This window comes from Phaethon aethereus, assembly GCF_964289735.1.
Source record: "Phaethon aethereus genome assembly, chromosome: 9".
In the NCBI taxonomy this organism is placed as follows: domain Eukaryota; kingdom Metazoa; phylum Chordata; class Aves; order Phaethontiformes; family Phaethontidae; genus Phaethon; species Phaethon aethereus.
Genome location: NC_138585.1, coordinates 8,942,787 through 8,970,473, shown reverse-complemented (window position 1 = coordinate 8,970,473; position 27,687 = coordinate 8,942,787). Strand labels below are relative to the sequence as shown.

The 27,687-nt window shown below is 40.7% G+C and overlaps 1 protein-coding gene across 5 annotated transcripts in view; it reads left to right on the top strand.

The window, feature by feature from the left end:
* PAX3 (paired box 3) overlaps positions 1–27,420 on the top strand; it is a gene marked incomplete at both ends in the record, with an annotated part of 78,454 nt that extends 51,034 nt beyond the window's left edge. For 2 of the 5 annotated variants that reach the window (XM_082003702.1, XM_082003701.1), the window contains 5 exons: positions 1,953–2,158; positions 13,177–13,342; positions 14,543–14,757; positions 26,606–26,852; positions 27,386–27,420. In XM_082003702.1, the coding sequence (XP_081859828.1) occupies positions 1,953–2,158; positions 13,177–13,342; positions 14,543–14,757; positions 26,606–26,852; positions 27,386–27,420 (869 nt within the window). Of the gene's footprint in view, positions 1–1,952; positions 2,159–13,176; positions 13,343–14,542; positions 14,758–26,605; positions 27,072–27,385 lie in introns of those variants that run through there. The other 3 variants (XM_082003703.1, XM_082003700.1, XM_082003699.1) reach the window with 3 other exon arrangements.
* Positions 27,421–27,687: the final 267 nt, after the last annotated feature.

Here is a 27,687-nt window from a genome sequence, read left to right as displayed (position 1 = left end):
AACGAAGATAGCTTTCGCATAAGAGCCCCTGGTCTAGCAGTAATTGTTCTTTTTTTGTATGCAGAAATTCATAAACTCTTCAGCTGAGTTGTCAGAAAAAAGCACTTTGTCTTTCTCATGCTGTAAGACCAAGTAAACAGATAATGTGTATTTATTAGTTCAAACAGCTTGAGTGAAATTGGAAATGTAAGATAGCTAGAAATGAACGTGGTGGTGGGCTTTTAGCTGGAGCTTGAGGAACAGTTATTTCTTTCTGGCTTTGTGTTCTCAGTTACTTCCAAATAAATCATGCTAAGAAGATTATTTTAAATCTGTGTCTATATCAATAATTCATTTGAAATTATTGAAGCAGTAGAAGCAATGTTTGTATTTCAACTGAATGAGCAGTTTCAGCATCACTGGGGAGTGTCTGCCCTCTTTAGGTGGTTTCCCTTGAAGACTCGGGCAGGAAGGAATGCTTGTTGCCTGGGAGAGCAGCTGAAACAAGTGAAGACTGGCTTTGGAAGTCTACTCTTTTGGTTCATTACTGTTTATTGGAGAAAGAGAATGTGGTCTGGTACTGGAAGAGGCTTTTCTGCCTTCACAGCTGTAGCTATGGGTTCGGCCGTGGCTGGGCTGTAGTCGGAGTTCACTTGATTGCCAGGGAGCTCGGGGGAAACAAGCAGTGATGCCAGGAGCTGTCTTTCTGTGTGTGTGATCTCACCCTCTCCACATCCCTGAAACCCAGTAAGAGTTTTGGTTCAGATTTCTCTTTAAACTGCTGATTGCAAGAGTTGATAGGCCCTTCCTGCGTCACGGACACGCTGTACGTGGTCCATTTCTTGCCGGCTTTCCTTAAGTACTGACTTGGGGTGCGGTATGAGGGGCCTTTGGTCCAACACAGCTTGGCTGTTTTGCAGTTGTGTCCTGGACTGTTGCCTGGAGGCTGAGCATCAGCACATCTGCGTGTAGCTGTGCTCTGTGCTGGAAAACCTCCCAAGGTTAGGAGGAATAATGATGAAACCTTAGGGGAAGGAAGCATGCAGTCCATGTATTTCAGCTCTGATCATCACATACGCTGGAATCTCCTTGCTTTAGTAACTGGAAGAGTCAAGTCAAACTATTGCTCTAAACTATTCTGGCAGGGCTTCTCTGTGCAGCGTGCATCTCAATTTTTTTAAAATTTATTTTAATATTAATACTTGTTTGGCCTGTCCTGAGGTTATGTTAGGTGGTCCGAAGACAGGAAAATAGGTTGCAAACGGGTGGAAGTGTTTAAATGCGTGAGATACACTAACACAAACTTACGTGAAATACTGTTCAGAGTATAGGACAAATAATACATGACATGAAGTAAATATTTGAGTGTGTATGAGAATTAATTTCTCCAGTAGCGCCCCCCATACCTTTGTAATCACTTCCATAACCATTTCAGCACTAAGGTTTTAGTGATGGAACTCTAGAGAAGGTCTCATGGACATGTATCTGTAGAGTCGGAATGTTTAAGTTTACAACAGGCACACCGGTGTGGCAGACACTTGTATCTGTTCACTAGTTCAGGGAAAGGAACAAGGCCGTATTGCTTGTCTGATTGCTTGGAACTAAGCTGTACTGCTCAGATTTTTAAAACATTTGCAGACTGCTGGAGGACTTAATGAATTATTCAATTTCTTTGTTTTAACTCAAAAAGATTTGTAGAGGTCCTTAAATATTCTTAGGCCAGGAAAAGGTGCTAAACTCATAGTTGAACTTTTGACAATTCTTTATTTGTTTGAGCATATTTGCACAATGCAACATTTAACTCTGTCTGATCTGTTTCTCATGTTTTGCTTTTTTGAAGTTTGCCAACTCAGTTCTGAGTCATGGAGAACAAGCAGCTTTTCCATATGAGAGGATATCATCAATTGATCCAATATTTTGCTATTTTTTTCCCCTCAACTAAAGCTAATTTCTGTTTCTTTTTTTTTTTTGAGCATCAGCACCCCAGTCTGATGAAGGCTCTGACATAGATTCTGAACCAGATTTACCTTTAAAAAGAAAGCAGCGTCGCAGCAGGACAACCTTCACGGCAGAGCAACTGGAAGAGCTGGAAAGAGCTTTTGAGAGGACACACTACCCTGATATTTATACTAGGGAAGAACTTGCGCAAAGAGCCAAACTCACAGAGGCTCGTGTCCAGGTATGTATTTAAAAGCTGTCTAACAAAGGGAATTTCCTTTTCTCTTAGCATGTTGGTCCTTTTATATTTTTAGGTGATCCTACTTTGGAGTAGAAGGAAAATGCGAAGCTACATTCTTTACAGCCTTAGGGGTTTTTGCATCTGTACGTGGACATCGGTTTTCCAACTGTTTAAGACAGCTGCTTTGAAAAAAATTTTGTGTTTTCCCCAGTAATTGTTCCATATTGAGCCTTTGGAGAAGAAGCGCTCTTATTCCAGTTTGTTTTATGCATTTGACAGCACTCTGCATGTAATCAGGTCAGCTGTTGTGCCAGTTTATAGTTACTCAGCTGATTTAATCTGTTGTTATTTGGATCTTTTGAGCATTAACAGAGGAGAGAGAAACAATTTAAAAAGGACAACGTGTCTATAGAGCCATGCAAGCAAGCAAGCTTACTGGTGCAGTGTCTACAGTTTACTTTTAGGTTAGCTTTTGAAGTTGACTTGATTTAAACCTTGTAATAGCTCTTTTATCCCCACTGTCACTTTAACTCAAAAGAAAATAAACCCTCGAATAACTGTTAGGTCTTCACAACTTCTTGTAGATCTGGATTGTCTAAAAGAAGCTAATGTGCTGGAGGAATAAACCATGGAGTTGCTTTAAATTAAAAAAAAAAACACCTCGATTTTCAGGTGTCCAGAAAAGTTCAAATAGCAGCCAAATAATTCTGGAATAAACTGCACCCTGGAGTTCAGGTTCAGGTTAGGACTTACTCGGTTTCACAGCAAAGAAGCACGTCCTGTGAAATGTTAATACCGCAGGCAGAATCCTCTGCTGCTCTTTCACTACTTGACATCTAAGAGTCATTTGGAAAAGCACGCCCTGTTTAAATCAGTCCGAGTTGCAAGTGTTCATAAGCAAATGTGCGGTTGGGTGACAGGCAAAATGTTGTAGCTTGTGATCTAACCAAGGAAGAGAAATGAGTGGTAACTTGTGATCTAACCAAGGATACAGGTGAATTTGGTTGCTTTGGTGAGACACTGTTTTTATGTTTTGACCTTTGAAGCTCAGCCTGAGGCATTCAGACTCTGCAAACTGAAATAAGCAATACAGAATATCCCTCTGACTTTCTAAGACAAGCATGCCTATGGCAGCATGGCTGTATTTTTGAGTATCTATCTTGAAAGGTCCAGTCTTTTTCAGTTTTACCTGCTAAATGTTTTTGCAGAAAACTTCACACCACATTTCTTGTAAGTATTTGTTATGACTGTGAGAGAAAATCAGATGTATGGGTGAATTTGTCTGGAAGGCAAAGTCAGTGGTGCATGACACTTTTTAACATGCTTACTGAATGAAATGCTTGCAAAACAGCTTCATATGTAGACTTGGGCCAAGTAAGACCAAATCAAGCCCTGAGAAACATCCACGCACAAACGTAACAAAAGATAACTTCCTACACAGGTTCTGTTAGCAAGGCGAATGGGATCTAGGGTATGATGGTTTGGGCTATGCGAGCTTCAGCGGAAAAATACGATAAAATGAAAAAGACCTTGTTCGTGTTTTTCTAAATCAATGACCCACAGCTAGAAGAAAAGCAGAACTCTCATTAGCATAACAGCTGTCTTAATGTGGCTTTAACCCTGTGACTTTTTACATTCCTTATGGCTTCCTTGGTTCCCTTGAGACACATCCTGTCTCACACCACTCCTATGATCTACAGCCTCACGAATTCCCCAGTACCTCTGACATATGGATGTTTTACCTAACCCAGCATGGAAGAAAGTTCCCAGTCAATCAATGATTAAAATACCAGAACAAAACCTTTCTGGATTAAAGATGAGCTGGGGTTGAAGTAGCCAGCCTGTGGGCAGTTTCCTAGTGCACTCCATCTGTCTGGTACCCTTGAAGCCTGGCAGAGTGATTTAGCAGTGGATTAAGGGATACAGGATTTGCCTTATCAGCATTCAGCACCTCCCTTAAAATAGCCACCTATGATGGGCATGAAATAAAAGACGACCTGTGAAAAGAAAATAACCCTAAGAGACTTGAGGCTGAGAGGGCTGGAAAGCCATACTGATGTAGCATTCAAGCTTCCTTAGTCACACTTCTTTTTTGGTAACAGTATGACAGAGATGAGAGAAACCAAATTTTATATGGATATATACACAAAGATCTCTTTGACTGCTTCCTGATCAAGCATCATCTAAAAGAGCTAGCTCTTTGTAGCCTGAGTCCGTCTGAGCCCAGAAAATTATTTTCTTCTCTGGAGCTGGAAGGACTAATTTTGTAGAGTTGCTTTACATTGTCTAGGAAGTTATTTAATTGATTACAACTGGACCAACCTTGCTATTCCCTCAGTCCCTCCATGTAGCGCTTGCATCTCGAGTTTTGTTTTTCCTACCCTGCCACCCCCATCCTTCCCCTCTCCTTCTATTCCCCAAGGCAGTCTCTGAACACCCGTGAAAGGAAGAGTCTTAAACCGCCGAATCATCTATTTTCTCACTTTCCCACTGTTGAAGGGTAACCAAATGCATGTTTCCAAGCTGGTTGGTTGGAGGGGGGAAAAAAGTCGCCTCTGGGCTGAGATCAAACTTAGAACATTTCAGCCCCTAAGGGGAATTTTTTGAAAGTTACAAGCAACTGAAAACAGGCTTTACACTGTGAATGTTATTTGTGTACTTAATCACGGGGACAGGAGAGGCTTTTGGGGAAAGAAGTGTTGCAACAGACTCCACGTTGCCAGAGTCATGAGATGTGTAACTATAATCATTGCAAGTACTTCAGCACTGGGTGTAATAAGGAGTTAAAACACTCCCTGCAATTCCTCCTGCGGAGCCTTTCCACTCAAGGACCACTGAGTCTTTCTGCCCGTGTTTGAACCTGGATGTCATGTGGAGCCACGACAATGTCTTCTGCTGCCTCTTCCGAAGGCACATGGCTCTTTTTGCATGTTAGATGCAGCATGAAGGGAAAAGTCTTAGGTCTTGTGCATTCATCAGATACAATCCAGTAACATAAGCGGAGTCCCAAAGGATGAACCTTTATTTAAAAACAAAAATAAATTAAAACAAAAATAAATTAAATATAAAATACCCAGGGAATGTGGAGTTAGATTCACATGTTATGAGTAAAAATCACGACCATGCAGTGCTGTACTGGTCCAGTTTAAAACCTCATTAAAACCATCATTAAGTTGCAGTGCAGGCCCTTAAGGTCTGTGGCCTATTTTTACCGACTCAATCTGAAGGCGAATTCTAAAAGTGAAATTTTCCCCAGTGTAGATAAAGATCAAAGGCTCTTTCTGAGCTTCAGAGCAGTGCGGTTATGGTTTCTGTAACAAATAGCGCATAAGGAATGAAGTGGGTAGCATCTTTTCTGGCCACCTTTTGATTCCCACATCAGGCTTATTTTTAGACCTGGAAGAACTGGGTGAACTTTGGCAGCAGCTTGGAGCCTGTTTCACATTGACAGTGGGAGGTGTTTAATTCAATCTTTTGGTAAAGGATTTTTAAACAAGGTTCAGGTTTGTCCTGTGGCAGGCAGAGGGCCAAGCGCCTGCCTTGGCTGGTGGGGACCGGCCAGTCAGACGAATCCTTTTGGGCTGCGTACTGAAGGCAGGCCTCCCAAATGATCAGAAATGTGATGTGTGAGACACGTGTGTTGGCTTGTGTTGAGGATGTCCCCCAGCTATGGGATTGTGTGGGGCAGGAGGTCCTGGCGTGAGAAGTGGCTGGCATGTGGCCTTCCTGCATAACCCCAAACAGCAGTGGGGGAAATTAGTTTGGACTCCATGAATAATGCTGAAAAAGCAGGGGAAGTCAGGAAGAATTCTGAAACGTGAGTACGTCCTGTCCTGAAAAGACTCTTCTCTGCCAAATGCCAGGTTTAAATTGGTTTGCTTGAAAACTTCCAAAAAGAAAAATTTTGTTTAACAAAATAGCATGTCTAAAAATTGAGGCAGATCTCTCCAGGCTACTAGGATGGGGTTGAATGTTCCCATGTCAAACTTGTAATCAGCTTGTAAGCTTTTGTAAAAAGCTTATTACAGCCTCAGCAAATAGAACAAGTCCCAAGAGCTCAGAAATCTTGAGTAGCTGGAAGAAAAATGTTAAATTTTTTTTTTTTTTTAAAGTGCTTTACTTGCATATTGTTTTCTTTGTTTCACTGTGGTACAGGGAGGGGAAGAGATGGTTTGGAGAAGAAGATAGTGGGGGGGGAAGTGAGAGAAGAAATGATGAGACTGAAGCTAGTGGTAAGGTTTGAAAGCTCTGAAGTCCAGTCTTTCAGCTTTAATAGTCTCTTCTCAGTAGCAAACAGTGAAAAGAATTCACTGGGAAATCATGGGAGAGGGAGGACCTGTGCCAAAAAAAGTCTTTATTTGCCCTCAGCTCATCTGAAACGGTTTGAGCTTGTATGCTGAACTGCACTGTCCTACGGGGAAATGGGACAAAGGAATGTGGGACAGATTCAGGAACGTTTAAGACCTTTCAGCAGATCTTTACAGTTATTCCTGATGTGGTTTATGGATAATTTATAGTGCCTCTTTTTGAGGCTGTTCCTCTTGCATCATATATAGGGTAAAGAAAGAAAATGCTGTGTGCGTTCTTGTAGTAGATAACCCTGTAATTGCAGAATTTTTTTTTTTTTCTTCCCCCCTGGGGTTAAGGAGAAATTCTTATGGGTAAATTAGCCAACTACAAACATATGCAGGCCCAAGATGACATTTTTAAATATAAAGGAAAAGGGATGTGATTTTGATTCTCTTTTTCTGGTCCCTTCTGCCTAAGGCCTCAAATTAGTGCCACTTTAATTTATAAATACACAGTTCAATTTGCTTATTACTCAATATTTTGCAGAACTGTTCAGCTGCAGTGTTTTAGAAGTATTTACGTAGGACTGAGTCAAAGTCTTTTCAGAGAAACCTATGAGAGTTGAGTATGTTCGATCACACTGGGAGGTGGTTGGAAGTTCTTGTTCCCTTTGGCACACCCTAGTGATTTTTTAGTCTTTTTTTTCTTCTTTTTGTTGTTGTTGTGTGGGTTTTTTGAGGTTTTTTGTTTGTTTGTTTGCTTGCTTGCTTTAAAAGAACTCTGGTTTCCATCACATTGATAATTCTGTGTGTCGCAACCAGCATGACCTCCCATCACCATAAACAACAGCTCTTGGCGGACCCCAGGCAGAGAACCTGCAGCCTCACAGTGTTCCCACTGGTGGTCACGGCGGGTTGTTCTCGGCAGGCTGGCAGCTCTGCTTTGGGATGCTGTCAGGCAACAGGCCTACCCATGGTGTGCCCCTGTGCGTACGCAGTAGACCCCATTCCTGTGAGGCTGGGGGTGTGCGGATGTCGCAGTGAAGCTGATTGACCAACTAGTTGTTGCTAAAACACAATTCTGTGTCTACTCTTCCTTCTTCCTACGGCTGGTCCCTGGCAGTGCTGTCCCTGGAACTCACCTGCCACCATGGTGAGCCAGGATGGAAATTCACCCAATTGCAAAAAAAGAAAATGGAAAAAAAAAAAAGCTTGTGTTTTTTTTTTCCCCTCCTTTTTCCTGCTGTTCTGTGCTCTCCAAATGAACTCCCGGTTGGGGCAGGCAGGCACAAGCACTGGTTTCAGCTGCTGGCCTGGCGAGGGGGTGACAGTGCCTGCACAGTCTGCTCTTGAAGGCTGCTAAAGTAAAGGTAGGTCTGGCATCAGCAGGGACTGCAGACCGTGCACTGCGGGTGTCTTTAGAAGTCTCGCTTCTTTAGAACTTTAGAAAAAAACTTTAGAAGTTTCCTTCTTCAGCCTCCCCTCTTCACAAGGCAGTCCCACTGCTTCTGGCAGACCCCAGGTTCATTCCCTGCCGCCACACCCACCCTGGACTCCCGCTTCCAGCCTGGTGGACATGTGAATTTTGCGGGGTGGGAGAGGCAGTTGCCATGAAAAATATCATAAGGCAAAAGGGGAAAAAACCAAAAAACCCACTCTGTCTAAAATTAGAAGTGCCGTTAACAATACATCAGTCTTTTGACTTTGTGCATTTTTGGCACTCATGCTTGCAATGGTCAGGACAGCGTTTAAAAAAAAATCCACGGGTTTCCTGCAAAATTCACATCTCGAATGTTTTGCCCTGTTGGTTCAGAGATCTTTTTGCCTTAAAAGCACATAGAGCACTCTGTGTTTACGATCAGACTGTTGAAATGTCAAGGCTAATTACACTAGTGTGTTCCCAAGTGAATAAATGCATCTTTTAAAGAATATCCTGTTGAGATCAACGAAATAAGATGTTGGCATGATCACTTGCAAACTACTTAAAGGAAAAATGATAATAAAACCCAGGATCTAAATATTGGAAAATAGAGATGGGAGAAACCTATTAGTTCACCTCATCCATTCTACATTGGTGCAAGGTTGTGTGGTTTTGGGGTTTTTTTAATATTCTGTTGCGGAGTGATTTCTTTTTTGGTCAGTCTAGTTCCAGATGCTTGAAAAACTGGAGCCTCCAATACTTACTTCCCTTAAAGGACTGTTGGGGTTGTTTTTCCCCTTTTGCTCTAAGTTTCATCCTCTTCAGTTCTGCTTTTGAGATGTAAATTTTGGCCAGACACTGGGGTTCAATTTTGTTTCCAAATCATCTGGGTAATTTACATTCCATCTTTGAAAATGACAGAGGAACTGGGGAGCCAGAGCCTCACTAAGATGAATGTGACTTGGCTTCTGGCACAGACATCACTTTGGGATGCTCGGGCCCCCCAGATAAGCCATGTTTGCTCTGTCCGTGTCTGCATTTGCACCAACACAAGTAGATCGTATTCCTTCAGACACAGTACTGCTTGTGTGAGAACGCTGTGTTTTGAGTCTCCAAAATGCAGTAGCTTGTTTATCCGCCGCTTTTGCTCCTGTGGGGGAATCTGGTGTGGTCGTGGCCATTTGAAGTACTGTCTAGGATCACGCTGTCTTCTGCTGAGATCCGCGCTGTTGCTGGTGAAGGCAACGCACCAGATGCATTAGTTTGTCAGATTAAGTAGACGTAGATGGTTGGGAGTTGGCTTTCTGTTACGCCCGCTGTAGGGTGGCACTTTCTGACAGTGCGACGCTGGTGGTCTTCACCAGGGGCTGCGTTATGCTCCGGGTGGCTCTGCGTCCAGGTGACGATCGCTTCCCTCTCGGAAGGGAGGTTGGGGGGGAACAGAAGCATCCTGCGGGTTCCTGCCAGATTTGAAAAGGCCACTCCTGAGATGAGGATTTTGTCATGCTGGTGGAAGTTGAAATTTGCTGAACGTCAGAGGACACTGTGTTCAAATCGTGTTGGAAATGTACAGACAATAGAAGATGCTTCCCCAGGTGTTCACAGCAGTTTCTAAGCAGACACATTGGCTTGTGTTGACTAGATTTATATTTAAGTCTTGGCTTGATATTGGCAAAATTTTTCAAATTTCTTTAATTAGTGGTAACAGTGCACGTGGATTCTTCGTGATATGTGCTGATTTAAAAAATAATTTTCGGAACTCTTGAGAATAAGTCAAGGCAGCAAAAAAATAACAAATCATTTCAGTTAACATACAAAGCATATAATTGCTACTAATTAAAGTTTGGGATCTGGCTGATTTTAATAAACATTACATAAAATGTAAATAAGATATTGAGGCTTGAATTACTTAGTTTTAAGTATTTTTTCTTGACTTTCCAAAACCAGTTTTCAACTTCTTAACTCTCCCATTTAATTTTATTTTTATTTTTTTATTCCTGTCTTACTGTTATATTATTTCTTCTTTGTGTTCTGTCACAACATCTGAAACCTGCAGTTGCCTGGTATGAAATGGGACTTAAACACAGTTGCAAACCAAATCTCAGGCCATGTGAAAAGAGTGAGGCTGTGACAGTAAACAGTAATGATAGTAAAAACTATTGTGTTAAAACATCCAGAATTACAGATTCAGAGCTTCAGTGTGTTCATTTGTTATAAAAAAAAAAGTGTGATTGTAAGAGTTGGGGCCACACTTATGGTCTTTTTAAAGATAAATTACTTCTAGTATTTTTACTAAGGCTGGTCCAAAGCCCATTAAAATCAAAGGGAAACAAGTACGTATGTGGCTCAGACCCCTGGTGCTTACTGTAAAGGTGTGGGTTGGGTGGTTTGTTGTTGTTGTGGGGGTTTTCTGTTTTGTTTTTTTTAAATATGCCTCTGTGGTCTGTAGCGATGAGTGTGTGTGGTATTAGTGGCAGTTAGACTCAGTCTGCAGGTTTGAATTTGTTCAAGGGGTTTTGGTGAGCTAATTTCGGCCTAACTCCGGTGCTAGTCAGGTGCTGTCTGCCTTCCTGCCGCCCGGGGAATGACAGAAGCTGGGACCAGCGGCAGAAGGTGGGTGCTGTGGCTGACAGGGCACAAGGCGGTGGAGCGGCAGCGGCCAGAGCTGAGGAGCCTGGAGTCACGGCTGTGCCAGCAGCACGTGACGTGGGTGCCAGTCAAGTAGCACCCACTTACTGTGTCCCAGTCGCGTGGGACGCAGGTGGTAATACACAGCCTCACTTCTGCACAGCCCGGGCAGGTTCCTGCACCCCTGCAGAGTCCCACTTAAATTAACGTGGCTCCAGGCAGCAGCAGAGCTCTGCATAAGCATGTTCATCGCTGGGCTGCTGTAAACTTTTGGTACCATGGAGTGTGTCCCTTTCAGGGACGTTTAATACATATCTGCTGTTCTGGAAAAATGCAAATCTATAAAATGTGCTAAAAATCTCTCTGTAAATAAAAGCATTAATGCAAATCACTTCCTACTGAATTAAAGTTTGGGATCTGACTCATTTTAATAAAGATCTAGGGCTTGAAGGCAAATGCTTGTCTGTAGAGGAAACAAAATCTCGTTACCTCATTTTCCTCAGTGAAATCTGCTAGTGTAGTGTAGTGTAGTTCAGCTAGTGTTCCCGAAGCATTTGAAGATCATCAGATAACCCTCTTGACCTGAAGAAGGGAGAGTGTCATAGAGAAAGCCATAGTTAATGACCTGGGTAGGCTAATTACAACATGTGTTTGCTGTTCCTTGCTCCCTCTCTGACCTCCATTATCCTTCCTAAGTGCTCTTTGGCTCTTTAGCAAAGCCTCTTCCATCCTGCAGCGTGTCTTGCCCCTTTTTCCTTGTATTTGGTCGTCTTTGACAGATACTGTCACAGAAGTGTGGGACTGCTGGGCTTTGGGAGACATAAGCAGGAGGAAGGAATCTGTGAGGAAAATAAGAAATTTAGGCTTAAATGTCAGTGAGAGAAGCGAAGGGTAAGGAGAGAAGTGAAAAAGTATATAGATAGCTATAGTGTGAGAAAGTAAAAGATATTGCTGAATCTAGACCCATCCTCAGCTATTGCTCATCGCAGGTCATCTCCACCCTGATGCCTTGTCCCTGCCAGCCGCTTTCAGAAACTGTTCACGCGGAGGGTTAGTACGTACAGCAAAAAACCAAGAGAGGGATTCCTGAGGTGGAAGGGAGGCTCCATCCATTCCTGTCCTAAATCTTAAACCGGAGTGGGTATAATTGAGGAGTAGATGTTGTTGAAAAGAAGGAGGCAGCTGTGTGAACCGAGCATCACATTCTGAAAAGAGGATGAAGCCAGATCAAACTACATGGTGACAGATGGCCCACATCAGAAACCAGATGGCCCAGTGAATCCCACCACTCCTCCTATGAAATAGCAAGTGGAGGAGAAGCCCACAGTGTAGTCCAAAATGTTGTTACACCTTTATGTAAGGGCCACTCATGGTTTGTAAATGATGTTACACTTAGAAATCCAGTCTGTAATGGCTGATTCATAAGCCAGCATGGGCTGCTTGCAGGAAGGGTGACAGATCTGAGACCCAACTTACTTTTACAAATACGTTTGCATGTGGCTCATCAGCTAACATCAGTGGCTTTCAGGCCAGGCTGCCTTGCAGGCTGTGCAGATGTACCTTGTAAGATGCTAACACTTAGTTAAGGTCTTATCTAATTGATAGTATCCAGAGATGATTATTGCAGCTGCTTCAGGGTGTACAATTACGAGTAACTGCTTGTTTACAAACATGGGTAGCCTTCCTTATCTCAAACCACCTTGCTTTTCTGTGGTGGTCCCTCTCATGGACCCCAGGGCTGTAATCTAGAAGTTGCTCTAAACCTGCAGCTGGGCAGTGTGGCTGCATGCTGGTCCGGGCATCCCTGCTGTGGCTGGTTGCCCCTCCGATTCGTGGCATGTGTAATCCTGTAATATTAATATTAACCTGTGTGTTTTGCAACTCTTACTATGTCTGCATTTGTGAAGTCTTGCCTTTTCCTTTCTTGGAGGAAGTAAGAACCATCCAAGACTTGGAAAACTTAAAACATGAACTGAGAATGATGTGAACGGAAGAAGATTTATAGCTAAAATGTCCCACTAATCCAAGCCCCATCTGTTTGGTACCGTCCTGGAAACAAATTTCAAAGTGGTTCTGAAATGCTAATGTAGTACTGAAATTCTGATCTACTGTTAATGTCAAGTTTATTAAGAGATGTTTTGTACATATGTGAATACATGAAAACTGGCTGGGAGGGATTTGTGTATTTTGTACATGGGGATTGTATTTTTCAAATCAAAAGCTTAAAGTTCTGTTGATCATTAGGGCAATATAGTATCCCAACATAGAAGCACAAGCACCTTCCAACAGTGCATTAAGCGATGTCGCTAACTTGTCAGCAAATCAAATGTAAAGACAATACAATCCAGACCAAGTAGCTCTGGCTGGCACTTAGATCAAGCGGAGAGTACAGATAGTGATTGATAGCTATTAAAATGCTAAAGCTTGAAAACATTAGTCAGCTTGTTTCTCAGGAGAGGCTGTATTTGAGAGGAAAGGAGGGTTCAGGATTCCTGTGTCTTGTCTGTTGAACCATGGAAGTGTGTGCCAAGGGCTCCTTTCTCGTCTAGGAGCTCTGAGCCCCGCGTGCATCTTCTGTAGCTCTCTTCTCAGACACTGCATTTGAAATGCGATGCCATTATTTCTGATGCACCCATATGAAATGTACAAAAATCAAATGTCCCTAATTAAAACATTTGTAGGTCTGGTTTAGTAACCGTCGCGCTAGATGGAGGAAACAGGCAGGAGCCAATCAACTGATGGCTTTCAACCATCTGATCCCAGGAGGATTTCCACCCAGTGCCATGCCAACTTTGCCGACGTACCAGCTCTCTGAGCCCTCCTATCAACCCACCTCCATACCGCAAGGTACAGTAGCCAACATGTACTTGGTACAAATAGTGTTACTGGGGGGTTCCTGCGTTGATCCGATGTAGAAACATTTTCTTCTCTAATGTAGAAGAAGGGGTGTTAGCTAATTTAGGATCTGAGTCGGCAAGGACCTTGCAAACCTGCTTATTTTAAGCATGTAGGAACTCAGGTTTGTTTTGCTGCAAGAAAGGGCTGGTTACACGTGAAGGGCGCTATCTAAACAGTAGCCTCATGCACAGCAGAGGTGCAGTGTTTGGTAAGCAACGTACACGCTTCCCTACCCTTCCGCTGCGTTGGCCTCCTCCGCTGAGAGTGCCCAGCACGGCGGGGAAGGGCACAGGAGTTGCATTCTGTCATCTTTATTGCTTTCAATGGTTGTGCACTGGAAACTTTTGTGAGTACTCCGAGTATTTATCTGATGGTGGGGAAAAAGCAGCTATTCAGACCATCTTATTTCACATAGGATGGTAGCAGGTCTCTGTATCGTAAAAATTTCTGTTAACCCATCAGAAATTCTGTGAACTTTGACGGATTTGGTGGGGGGTGGGAACAGAGCTTCAAATCCAGGCTACACTAGATTTTGCTGTTAAAGAAAAACCTTGCAGGTGAGTTTTTGTAAGGCAAGTTGCTATGCTTTCCTTGCTCCCTCCTTGAGATTTGGATCCTTACTGGTGGTGGATGTTTTTGTCATGTTCTAATTAAGGGAGTTTTGCAAAGGCTAGGGCTGCTCCCATCCATTGCTAGGTTTACTACAAATCACAGCAGAATTTCTGTGCTGTGACCAGAAGGGGAAAGCCTGTTACCAGTCTTCTGGGCAAAAAAAGCATTTCCTTTTGTTTTTTATATATGCATGTGTGTATTTAAAAAGTATGTATATAAAAATGTGTATTATATATAATATATTTAGAAAGAGAATTTTTTAAATTTTGCTGTAGCAATTCTGAGCAATATGTGCCCACTGAGGATTGTCTGAAAACTGCCTGTGTCTGTTGTTATAATTTTTAAAGTCTTTTAAGGATTTTTATGTAATTTAACTGGCCAGTTAAATATCTAGCAATATTAAAGACTTACCTTTCTATTTAACCAGTGTTTACATGAAGGCACTGATGCAATTCTGTCAAGCTGAGCTTCACATAATAAACTTGTTATGCCAGAAAAAAGGAGGAAAACATATCAACATGTTTCTTTTGCTTCTAGCTGTGTCTGATCCAAGCAGTACCGTCCATAGACCTCAGCCTCTCCCTCCAAGCACTGTACACCAAAGCAGCCTCCCTTCGAATCCAGAGAGCAGCTCTGCCTATTGCCTACCCAGCACCAGGCATGGATTTTCCAGCTATACAGACAGCTTTGTGCCTCCGTCCGGGCCCTCAAATCCCATGAACCCTGCCATTGGCAATGGCCTTTCACCTCAGGTCAGTCCTGTGTTTTCAGACAGAGGATTTGCTGTATACCAGAACCAAAGAGTCTATTCCCTCAGGCCACAGTATAATGAATTGCCAAATTTAAACCATAATGTATTCTTTATACAAGCCACATGATTTCAGTTTGCTAGTTTCCTTCTTTTTTTTATTTTTTTCCTCCTACTGGCTGAATCAAGGGTCATAGCTTATATTTAATTTCAAGTGATTTATAATGTAATCATGCAGGCTTCATGTTTACATTCAGTTGTCAAGTGTTTGTAATGTACTGCTATTTTCCTGAAGATCCATGGCTAGGTACAGAAAGTAGATCATGTAGTTTTTCTATAAATAAAATAATCTCTTTAAGATAACCTCACCAAGGTTTTACCAAATGGTGCAGGAAAATTACAGGCAAGTAGTACGAGGAGAGTTCCAAGGGCTGAGCAGTACACATTGAGATGAACCATAATCGAGTTATAAATACATAAATTAGAAGTATTACTGCTCTCTGGCAATTTATAAATGCATGAATACCATAATTGTTTTTCTAATTTGCATGAGCTCTTTTTAGGAAATCATGTTAATAAATTGCCTTGATAATTGAGTGTCAAAAGGTTGGTTACATTTTCCTACATGCAGCATCTGTCTGAAGCTGACATTATTAGTTAAAGCTTGCATAGATGGTACGTTATTTTATTAGTGAGAGCTTTGCCCAGGTGCTTGGGAAGAGATGTCCACTAAATTCTGAGAAGTCACAGAGAGGATGCAATCTATAATTACAATCAGGAATCTCTTCAGGGCTGAAAGTGAGAGTTATAACAGCTTTATCTTCTTTCTACCCTTTTTTCCTCTCAGTGGTTAGAAAAACAGAGAGAAGCTCAGAATGACACAAATGAAAAGTGAAAAGACAATTATACTCAATTACACACTAATCACTGACTATCACCACTGCCTAAGCAGGGAGAGGGCATTCTAATAGGCAGAAAATGAGATTTTAATGGCACAAAGGGTGGCCAAAATAACGACTCATATATCTTTGCCTCCTTCGTTTTCTTCAACTTGTGGTTTGCATCTCGGGAGTACAGTTCCTGGTTCCTGTGCAACGGTGATAACTCTGTGCAGCTGAAAAGTTCAAAGGCACTGGAGTTGAAAAGAATGAATAACAAAGGCAATGAAATAAACATTTTTGCCCAAAGGCAAAAGTTCATAAACCCTTTTTTGTAACAGTAAATGTAATTAAGTTTCACAGATTCCTATAGCATAGAGTGGGGTACAAAACTTCATGGCTTGAAACCTCAGGAAAAAAATACCAATAGAAAAACAAACGGATGTGCTTCCACCAAGACTTGAATGGATTTTGTTCTAAAAAATTCTGATTTCTAAATGCAATCTCCAACAAAAGCCATGACATTATATTAGTTGCTTCACTCTTTTTGTGAGTGGCAAGTTTCATAGTGTGCAAGGCTTCCACAATTTTGACATAAACATCTTTCTGGGATTCAGCGGTTAATCCATCAAAAGTAGTTGTTAGTGTCAGTTTAAATGTATGTTGGTTCTGCCTGTGGAAAACGTGATCTTTTTTTCTTTTCACAAAGCTTTTATTGTCTGTGACAGAGAAGTAGAGCACAACAGTAAAGAAATCTTGTGGTGTCTGGGCAAAGTGGGACAAAAAAGTGAGGCCAGGTTTCCTCCCCACAAAGTCTTGCTGATTTGAGGTTTGATATAATCAAAAGGAGATCCCGGAGCAGATTAGACGTCTTTAATCAGTTACTGTGCTTCTTTACACCCAGCCCTGTCTTGACGCTATGAAACTTCTGGGTTTTGTTGTTTTTCCTTAGACTTTTGAAATCTTTTCCTACCCCAGTGCTTAGAGCTCCTGGCCCCATCCTGCATCTTTACCAACAGGTTTAGGAGAAGGCTGACGTGTTTGTCTCTGAATGCATACAGGAGATTACCTACCTCCATTTAGATTTTGAACAGCTTTTTGGCAACCAAATGATTACCTTCACTGGCTGATAAAGATCTTTCCATCAAACAAACAAACAAAAAACCCAGCCCTAAATTCAGGCAGTGTTACCAACAGCTCATCTAAAACAATTTTGGGGCCTAAACAATGACTTAGAGACAGGTTATAAAATGTGTGTGTGTATAAAATGACGTACCTAGGCTTTGTGTTTACATAAGGGAGTGATACAGCCTCAAATGCGTAAATTATGGGCAACAAATCGTGGGACTCTAGCAAAACAGCGATTGTGCTTTATGCCCGAAAGAAGAGCCTCCGACATCGGTCACGTACGTGCGACGATACTGTGTGTGAACACCCCTTAGTCGTGGGTTGTGTCGCAGTGCATCCCCTTGTCACGCTTCCTCGGGGCTCTTCCCGCAGGCACCCAGGTGTCCAGCAAGTCTAAAGCCAGTTCTGCGTTGGGGATTTCATGAAGAGGGAGAAGCAGGAGTTTTCCTGCTGAGTGGGCATGTTGCAGTGCCCTGCCTGTGTGCGTGGAATTTAGATGAGGAGGAAAGAAGGTCTTTTTACTAGCTGGTGGTTTTTTGACCACAATAAATCTGGGTGTGTGAGCAATTAACATAATGTTTCCACCCATCAATGTCCTCTCGGGCAAGTGCTCTGGACGTACTGTGCGTGAAGCTGAATTTATGGTGACTTTGGGGGGGAGCTTTGTCTGAAGCCCAAATAATCTTTTGTGATTTAAAAAAACCCAACCCCTCAGAATGTGCAGAACAAAATCTAATATTAAGATTCAGAGGATCATATTCTTACCAGATTTAAACCTCCTTTTCCCCTTTGACTTCAACGTATTCTAAATGAGGGTCTGACATGCAGGCCCCTGGGGAAGCTTTATTTTCCATGCAGGATGTTTGCTTTCTAACTTTGTTTTTGAGTACGATGGACAAATATGTTGTTTCAGGCAAGGACTGGGTGAAGGCAGAGGGCAAGGGGAGATGGCTAGGGTGCTGTAATTTTATTTTTTATCTGTTAGCCATGAACTTGGACGTTAGAGGAGACTGTATATTTTAGTCAGTTTTAGGAAGCAGAATGCTCCATAACATACCTGTCTTGCAGGCTGGGAAATAAGATGTTGTTGCTCTTGTTTAAAAGAACAGAAAGGCTCCCACCTTGTTAATACTATTTAGCACTTTTTAACATCAAGACAAGAGCTGCAGTTCTCTTCCGGGTGACTGATTATTCTCCTTGCTCATCTGGCTTACTCGTCGCTACCTGGCTGTGGTGAGAGAACCTCTGTCTTACAGACCTGCAAAGGGCTGACTTTTGCAGGAACAGGACAGGGATTAACATCTCGGGGAACTGGTAGCCAGTTCCTTGTTTGTATTTCATCCTTGTTTGTATTTCCTGAAAAAGCAACCAAACTGCAAGCACACCATCTCAGCCAGAGCTCTTTAAATATCATGTCAGAATGGAGATTATTAGTGTGTAATATATGTAAATTGCATATTTTTGTGTTTTCTATGCTTATTATGCAGCTTCTTGCCTTTCATGCATATGTTTATGGGAATATTGTATTTCCTTTTCAAATTAGGTTTCACTTTCGCAGTGCATTTTCTTGTAACAAACATTTGTTAACTCAGAATTATTATGGAGTAGCGTATCTATGTGTTAATATGTGTGTACGGGACTTAAGCGTGCCTCTGAATTGGCACCTCACTTTCTGATCCCGGCATTAACGGTCATCGCTGGTTCTTCCATGGAAATCAGAAGAGCGACTGCAAAAGCACATGTCTCGCAACTGCAGGTGTATGGTCTTACTAGAGAGCAGATTGTTTTTAAGACAGGATATCAATATTTTGAACCGCTTCATTTAAGATAAGGAAAAAGGCTTTTCGGGTGTACATGGGCATCCCTTGACCTTGTCATGTGCTTTTTATTAGTGTCGAAGCAGCAGTTTGCTCTACACCAGGCGGTTCAGGCAGTTTGCTGGTTTTGAAGCGTGCCATTTCGGACTGCTCGTGGGTTCAGACCCAGCAGCAATATTCTGCTCGCATTGCTGCCCGCAAGGCCACTCGCTTCCTGTATTTAACCCGTAGGATACCCAGACTTAAACAGTACTGCAGCATTAAGTTTTTACTGCAAAAAGAACAAACATGCGTAACCTGTCTCCTGCTGGATATAGTTTTTTTCCTCCTTGCCCTCTAGAAAACTTCTCAGATCTACTTTTTCCTTTTGCTTGTCATCTTTTCCTATAATTGCGTCAAACTAGCAACTTTAAAGGCTGCAGTTTCAAAATGGGAAGTGGGCTGAATGTTGAATGGGCTGTGTAGAAGGTCATAACAGTCTTTAACAATGTTTGCAGTTCTCATGCCGTTACCTGGAGCTCAGGAATAATCTTGATAAGAAAATTCCAAATTTTTTTGTGAACAGCAGTAAAGATGCAAGCTGTTTCAAGGTTTCTTTCTTCTACTGTCAAAACATTTCACTGCCTGAGTTTCAGAATTATCCTGTAACTCTTTTTGGTGAGATAGATCATAAGCAGTTGGCTTCTCTTAAGTCTTTGAGGGCACTTGGTTTTCATTAACCTGAAGTATGGAGCTGCTGGCAGCTGTCGAATCAGTTAGATATGTTCATATTGTCTTGTTAACTCTGCTTTTAAGGGAAACACAGGAACCAGTGGCTAAAAACTTGCATTCCCTCATTAAGAGGGACAGGAGGGGGAAAAAAAAGCAACTATTAATTTATTATACTTTTTTCCTATACCTTCTGTTGAATTACTGTCCAACTGGTTACCCACAGAAACATTTCATTTGGATCCAATCCGACACCAATGAGAAGCTCATGTCACAATGAGCACACATCTTTGTCACAATGAACTTGGCTTTGAGAGGTCTTTGCTTAATGACCCAAGAACATGAGACAGAGGTCAGGGATTTCTTTGTGAGGAAGAAAGTTAATTATATAATTTTCATGAACATTAGTTTTGGGTTTTGTTTTTCTTTTAATTAAAAAAAAAGTTCAGCCAATGGGATAGATTATTGCTCTTTCTATAGTGGGTACAAATAGATGGGATCCCATAGTTTTGTATTTGTTATCATGCAAGAATAATATCATTCATTATTTGTTTTGTAAATATTGTAGTAATTATAATATTTTAAATACTATAATTATATTTAGATAGAATATAGCATACATAATAAAAATATATTAAAGTAACAACGATAAACAGGTGACGTTACAGTTTGAATGTCCATCTTAGCTTCTGTCTGTGGGCTTATTTCCACCTCCATCCCCACCCTGCCAGAGAAGTTGGGGCAGTTGGGGGCACAGCTTCAGCCTTCAAAAAACAGATCTCTTACAGCTCAGAAATCTTACATGGAGATACAAAAAAGCTGGAACTTTAGCCAATTGTACTGTAACTTCGTGAGAATAAATGTTTAGAAATACAATTAAAAATATAGATACCTTAAATACAAAAATGTAACAGTGTACATATAGAACAGATCAGTTTCTTGATTTTATTAACCCTTTTTTAATGATGTTGCTCACAAAACTGACTTAACCTTTTTCCATAGTAATTTGTACCATTTAGAATATACACAGGCTGATTATTCAGTATCACTGCAGCCATTAAAATATATTTTTATTTTTGCTACACGTAGAAGTTCAATTTGAACCACTTGTTAGGTGAATGTATGAGTCAGCCCTTCATAGAGTATATGACTGGCATGCATTGGTGAACTTCTACTTCTTTAATAAATTTACAAAACAGAAGTATCAACAGGAATATGAATACTTGCATATTTATTCAATTAAGGACTGGTATATGAATGAGAGCTTTGTCATGAGTAATCACAGATGGCTCACTTGAGTCCTTAATTATGCTCTATGTTTTAAATTTCCAAAGAAAGGTACTAAAAATACCACGGCATGATTCAGTGAAAAGCTTATGTTGCAGTGGGATCAGAAAGAGCAGAATTTCCTCCTTAGCAAAGTCACTCTAGAAAGCCATGCATCCATCTTCAAATGCATTGGGCTCAATTGCCTTCAAAACTTCCTACCTCTCTAGAAAAATAACTGTTTCATTTTTATATTGATTTTTTGCCAGGACGTCAATAATAGTCATAATTTTCTAATAAAAGAAAGGCTGAGTGCCGAATCAGGATACAAAGAGCCTTCCTCTAGCCACAGTAGCAAAATACTTGTTTTCCCCAGTGATGTTTAGATCAGAGGCCCTGGCACTTACATTAATGGCAGCCTCATGTAGGAATCCTTCCTTACTGGTTGGATTCTTCCCGTTATGCTTGTCCATTATCTTTTTTTTTCCCCACATTTATGGATAACTTACTGCTTTTACCTAAATGCCTAGGATTTTCTAGCAATTTCCTGTTTTTAAATCCAGCCATGTAGGTGTAGATCATGCAATAGCCATTGTTGTAGGGCCAAACGTTGAGTTTGGTGAGAGTCATCCTGTGAAAGCTTTGTAGATCCCATCTCCTGGCCATCTGCCAGCAAAAAAATTGAGTATTGTTTGAACTAAAAAAAAAAAAGTGTGCTACTTTTGTTTTGCTTTTAGAGGGAACAAACCTGTGTATCCCAGTTGTGGAGGGAGGGTGTGTGAAAGCCCAGCTAGAGACAGCTGGGGTGGTTTTCATGATGGCCAAAATCCTTCTTTTGTGTTTTGGGTTGAGTAGAAGGTGGGAGGAGAAGCTTTTATAGGCACAGCACAACGTAATCTCCAATTTAGGCTTGTTATGAACTCTTGTATGCAATATTGCCATATTTAAGCATTTAAACTCATGAGTCTACAGTCTCTCAGACTGCCTGAAAAAGTTTTGGGATGTTTAATTTTACATATATACAATTATATATTCATATATATATAAAAACTGTGAGTATATGTTCCTCTTTGGGCTTTCTGTTTTACTTTTTCAGTTGCCTTAACATTTTTGAAGCTTTTCCATACAACCAGGAGCTAGAAAATTAGCTTCTCTTTGAATTATTATGATAACGTTACCTAGTCCTGTGACTCCATGATCGAGCACCTGAAAAAAGCCATGAGTTCGTGATAGACTGTGATAATGTTGTGAACATTAGTAATCTCCTGTAGATAAAACATATAATTCATGAAAGATCAAGTTATCCTCTTCATTACCCCAAATGTACACCAGCGTACCTTCTCTAATTTCAGTGTAGCTACCACTGATGTCTAGGGGTGTGAAATCAGTATGAGGTCTCATTTGATATGAGTATGCAGAAGGTCAGATCATCAGATGTTCAAAGTCAGTGTATTTGCTCCTATTTTTCATTAACCAAGCATGTGGTTCCCAGTGCTTGCCATTTGGCATGGAAATGTTTTCTGTTGGATTTCTTTGTGTATTCAGCAGAAATATTCATATATATAAAATGAATTGGCATCATGGTTCTAGGATTCTATACGTATAGATCCATGTAACTAATTAATTTTCATTAATCTTCTAAAATCTCTCATTCTAATGCACTAGAGCCGTCCTTTTTGTGTTTCCTTGTGCAATATTTTGTTTTTGAGAGATGTTTCTCTGGTGAAAAGAGCTAACAGCAGGTAACGCCATTCATCTCGGAAGGAGTTTGAAATTTTCAGTGTTAGTGATGAATGAGGGTATCTGACCCACATCTGGTTTACATTAGAATGGAACATTGCCCTGACATCGTTAGGAGCATTTGTCAAGATTCCCTGGACAGAGCTTCTGTAAATTACATGCTGCAAATGTGTCAGGGTCAGATAAGAGGATATCATTAACTCCACTAAAGTTTACTCATGATTCTGTCAGTTCAACTTAATACGTTAACATCCAACAATTTTCCTTGAGCTGTTTCATTAAATCTTTCATTCACAGGAGGAGGAAAAAAATGTATCACTGTACCCAAAAATATTGCACATGTTCTTTTCTCATAAATCATATTAATTGCAGACATGGTCACAAAGCATATTAAATGCAGGCATGCGTAAATGAATTAAAACATATGAGAATTTTATTGTGCCTATGGTAGGTCCTACATCCTAAAATACCAACCACATTAACGGGCATAATGTTTCATTTAAATAAAATAAGCTTTTTCTCAGTTTAATGGCCTTTATTTTGTCGATAATAGAAGTATTTTCTAATAGCTGATAATGGACCAGATGTTGCGTACATGGTCTTTAAGACTTTCATCACCCAATTTCTCCTCCTCTTGCTGGATCATACCCTCAGCTAGTGATGCTGTGCTGACCCCACCAGCAAGGGATTTGTCTGAGTGAATATTTTGGGTTGCTTGGGATGTGCTCTCTGAAGACTTTTCTGTAGAGTTTGGTTGTTGCAGTTCACCATGATCTCTTTGCTTATTCCTAATTTTGCACCTTTGTTTTCTAATAGAACTATTTTACCCTTTATATATACTGTCTATAAGCTCAGAGGCTATGCATCAACGTTTCTGCTTGTGTTTTTTAAATGATGAGAACAAAATATATGTAGCCAAAAAGGCTTACAGCCCATTTTTTTTGTGTTTAGAGGAGTTCTTTTCTAAAATAAATTGAATAGTTACAGCAGCATTTGGTTCTAGGTGTTAGATCAGCCCCTGATTTTTCTTTCAACTTTTTTGGGATCCAGATGAGTGAGGCTGACAATTACTACTTTGGTTTTCCTGAAGTAATTCAGAGGGAAGTACATATTTTCTAGTAATTTGGATGGTATATGGATTGAATAAATTAATTTTCTTCTTTTATTACTGTAAACCAATCAGATTTGTTTACCTATTTAGAACTATTTTGTTTCGTACCAGCAGAAGATGAGTTGCAAAATCCAGATCTTCGGTGTCTGTCGTACACCACTAAGCCGAGGGTGCCAAGCATCTTGCAGACGTGGCCCATTAATGGCTTTCTAATTGATTAGGTGAAAGTCAGCCATGCCCTTCCTGTAACTCCTTGTATGGGTGATAAGGTCATGGCACATACCATATGAAAGACTTCCGCCCTGAGGCTACTTCCCTTATAGCTTTCAAAACAGACATGACCAAAAATCTAATTATTTAGATACTAATCAACTGCAGGATGATTCTGAAGGCTTCTGAAGAAGATATTCCTGAGAAGATGGTTACTGTTCAGACTTCACTTTCTCCACCTCAGAGAGCGAGCGAGCTGTGTCAGTTCTGCTCCAAAGTTGTGTTATCTGATTAATTTACAATTTTTAAAGTAAATCTCATCAAATGCTAATTTTAGTGTGTCGGAGAAGATAGATTTTAGTGTGTCCAAATATAGATGCTACCAAAATTTGTGTGGCTTTTGAGATCATGTCTGGATACAGGTTTAAATTTCAAGACAAATCTCTAACTCTACAATAAATTCCAATCCCAAATCTTTTGAGCTCACTGTTTTTGCTGGCAAAGTCCAAACAATGCTGTGTTGGGCTCTATTCTGCTGAAAATATTAAACAGAAGAAAGCTTAGTTAAAGGACATAGTTGGTAAAATAGCTATCTGCCCAGCTCAGCAACTGGTCCTAAAAGCCCTGGTGGAGACAGCGTGTGATATGAGGGCTCTTACGCAGAGAAGATTGCCATCGGGACTCCATTGGGGCTGCCAGGGCGACATGAGCCCAGCCCGTTCTCCCTGCTCTTGAACTTGGAACAGAATGTGATGAAGCCCTGTAAATATCACATAGGTGCTGAGCGGGAATGGAAGGGGCTGCGCACTTAGTTCAGATTTCTGATAAACCATGTGTGTTTTCAGCTGTAGTCAAAACCATGATACTTGTGCCAACATAAATATTTTCCAAAGTAGTAATTTTCAATGTAAATGTTTAAGTTAAGCTATGTTCTTTTGTGGATCTTTCTCTTCTTTTAACTCTATTTGTGTTAATTCTGAAGGACAAGGATTAATATAACCTAAATGAACATAGGTTCTAATATTCTATCCTGCTGACGCAACGTCAGATCATTAAGCAGGCTAGATTTTCTGGACCATATAATTTTCCAAAGGTACAAGAAAAAATATTTGTAATTCCTGAAACAGAAAAACTCACTAAAATAGTCTTCAGAAATGTTAATACTTTAAAGGAACCAATTTGTAGAAGAAAAAGTTGAGAGCCCATTTATTTCAGTTTCTAGGGGTTTGGGGGACAAAATGCTGTGGAGGTTGCTGTGCAAATAACATGATTTTTCAATTTGTGGTGATTCTGGAGATGATTTAAATTGGTTTTTTATTGATCTCAAATTCTTTTAATACGATTTGTGCATTGAAAAGGTTATTTGAATTAAATAGAAAATACCTTATAGCCTGAATCCAAATTCTTCTTTTGTGTTTTTTAACGTAAAAGTTACAAGATTTCAGTATCAAAATGAAGTCGTCAGATATATTTTGAAACTTCTTTTTGCATGAATACTTCAGTTTGTGAAGCATTCAGAAAATAAACGCGTGTTTTTCTGCTTAGTGAAACAAGTGAATATTCTAGTGCTGTAAGTAGTAACTGAACTTCTGACTCAGCTTTTTTTTTTTTCCTGGTGAGATGTCTTGGGTGCATCTGATGCCGAGATGTTTTGTGATCTTGATGCAGGTATTGGGTTGTCTCCTTTTGAAGTACTCTGCTTGCTCTTTTCCTTATTAGACATGTAAGACCTGGATAGGTCTTCCTTCCTACTTAAATCATGATCCCTGGGGTTTGTTTCATTTGTTTATTGTGAAACAAACAAAACTCAGTGCTGGGACCACAAGCTCCCTACAATTCCGTTTTTTGTTTGTGATGGAAAATAAATATAATTCAAGGAGGAGCATCAGAACTTCAGGAACTTGACATGTTCATATGAGCATAGACTTAGTCTTTACAAAATAGACTCCAATTTTAATAATTTCTTTTTAGTTTATGATACGTTCAGTAAAGCAAAATGATTATCAAATAGCGTATGTCAGATATTTGTAATGCCTTTTCAGAGGAAGAACAACCTGTAAATTATCAGAATATGCTGTTTTGGCAGAAGCTGTATGCCAGCCATCCGTTATAAGCTACAAACTATTTCTCAGGCTTTGAAGTGCAACTTATTCCAGCAGAAGCAACTGATTCTCGCAGTAGTACTTATTTTCAAAATGTGCTACAGAGATGTGCCAGGAAAGGAAATGCATACCACCCCACAGGGTGAGTGTTTTTTGTGCAACAATAACTTACTACTGCAGCTTCTTTCACTCCTGCTTGAAAGCACAGGTGCTTTTGCAAATTTTTTTTGCTTTTCTACTGGAAATTATGGCCAGTGGGGTGGGCTTTTATAGGGACAAGCACATATTTTCCAGTAACCTCTTTTCAATTAATCTTGACTGCTAATTTTGTAACTGTTCATGTACAAGCAGCTTATTAAGGGAGTCACAGTCGACTTGAAGCTGTCTGGAACGCCTGACCATTGCTGTTGTGTCCTCTAACTCGGTGGATGAGGTTGAGCACTGGCGTTACGACCAGCACTTCACTCTTTCGTTCATTTCTTCTTCACAGCTTTTCTGTGTTTGTAGATCATACAGGACAGTGTGGATAAAGAGCCATTACCTGCTGCTTATTCTCTTATAATTGAGTCCTCAAGGAATACACATCTGCAGAGGTCCCAGCTGGGGCATGGGAGGATCAGGCACTCTAAAATCATAAGTTTTTAAAAGTATTTTTCCTTACTTGCTCTTGGTATCACTTTTTATTGGTGGTTAGCCATCAGTTTTTATTTTGGTGGATGATGCAACCAAATTCCACTTCCTCTTTGGATTAGATACTCAAAGCATAGTTTGAATACCAAGTCTTACCTATTTTAGGAAATGAAATGACAGACTTGAGAACTCCTGTGGCTCTGTAAGCAATACAGTTCTTTGCATAGTTTAACTCTTCCTATTATTCAACCTTTTATTTTAGGTAATGGGACTCCTGACTAACCATGGTGGTGTGCCTCACCAGCCCCAAACTGATTATGCCCTGTCCCCTTTAACTGGGGGCCTGGAGCCCACCACCACTGTGTCAGCCAGCTGCAGCCAGCGGCTGGATCATATGAAGAGTTTAGACAGCCTGCCTACGTCCCAGTCCTACTGCCCACCGACCTACAGCACCACGGGTTACAGCATGGACCCTGTCACAGGCTACCAGTATGGACAATACGGACAAAGTGAGTATTGGGACGCTTGCCCTGTGAAGCGCGGTACTGTACCCGTTTATCTCAACGGTCTGTGTTTTCTGGCTGTAACAAAGAAAATGATGAACGGGGATCCTAATGGCTGACTACTGCTTCTCTCCAAAGCCGAGCGGAGTGCACTGGTGAGATAGCTGATTGTTTGAGCAAGATTTCTGCTGCATAATTATTTTCTTAAGTGATGTCAACAACATCTTGATGTTATTAATTGTTGAGACATGAAACCTGATTGCCATTAGGTAAAACATAAGGGTTGTCCAAAATGAAATAACCACTGGCATTCCACTATTAGAAACACATGTTCTTAATGAGGTCAGCTCAAGAATCATTACAGTATATAATCCCAGATACATAGAGTTTTGTCAAACTTGTCCTAGGAATAAAAATATTAGTCCCTTTCCTTTGATATATCAGTATTAAATATGACAATGTCAACCTGTAGTTGGCATGGCCCCATGCTGTGAGGTTGTCATAGCATGACTTAAAAAGCTTCTTTTGCTCTTTTGCAGGTGCCTTTCATTATCTGAAGCCAGATATTGCATAAATGAACTGTCCACTTCAAGTTAAAGCTGGTCTTGTTTTCCGGTCTCACTCCAAGGCTTGGATATGAGGGATCTTCTCAACACACTGCAGTCTAAACTGGGGCAGTCCCAATGAGAGAAGTCAGGCTTGTTATGTTCTCTCCAGTCATAGCTTTTAGTAGACTTTTGAAGGCTGGACAAAGCTATACAGAAGACAAAGGCCAAAAGCAATAATGAATAAATAAACGCGACATGGTTCGTTATGAGTGGGTATATAAAACAGAGCAGGA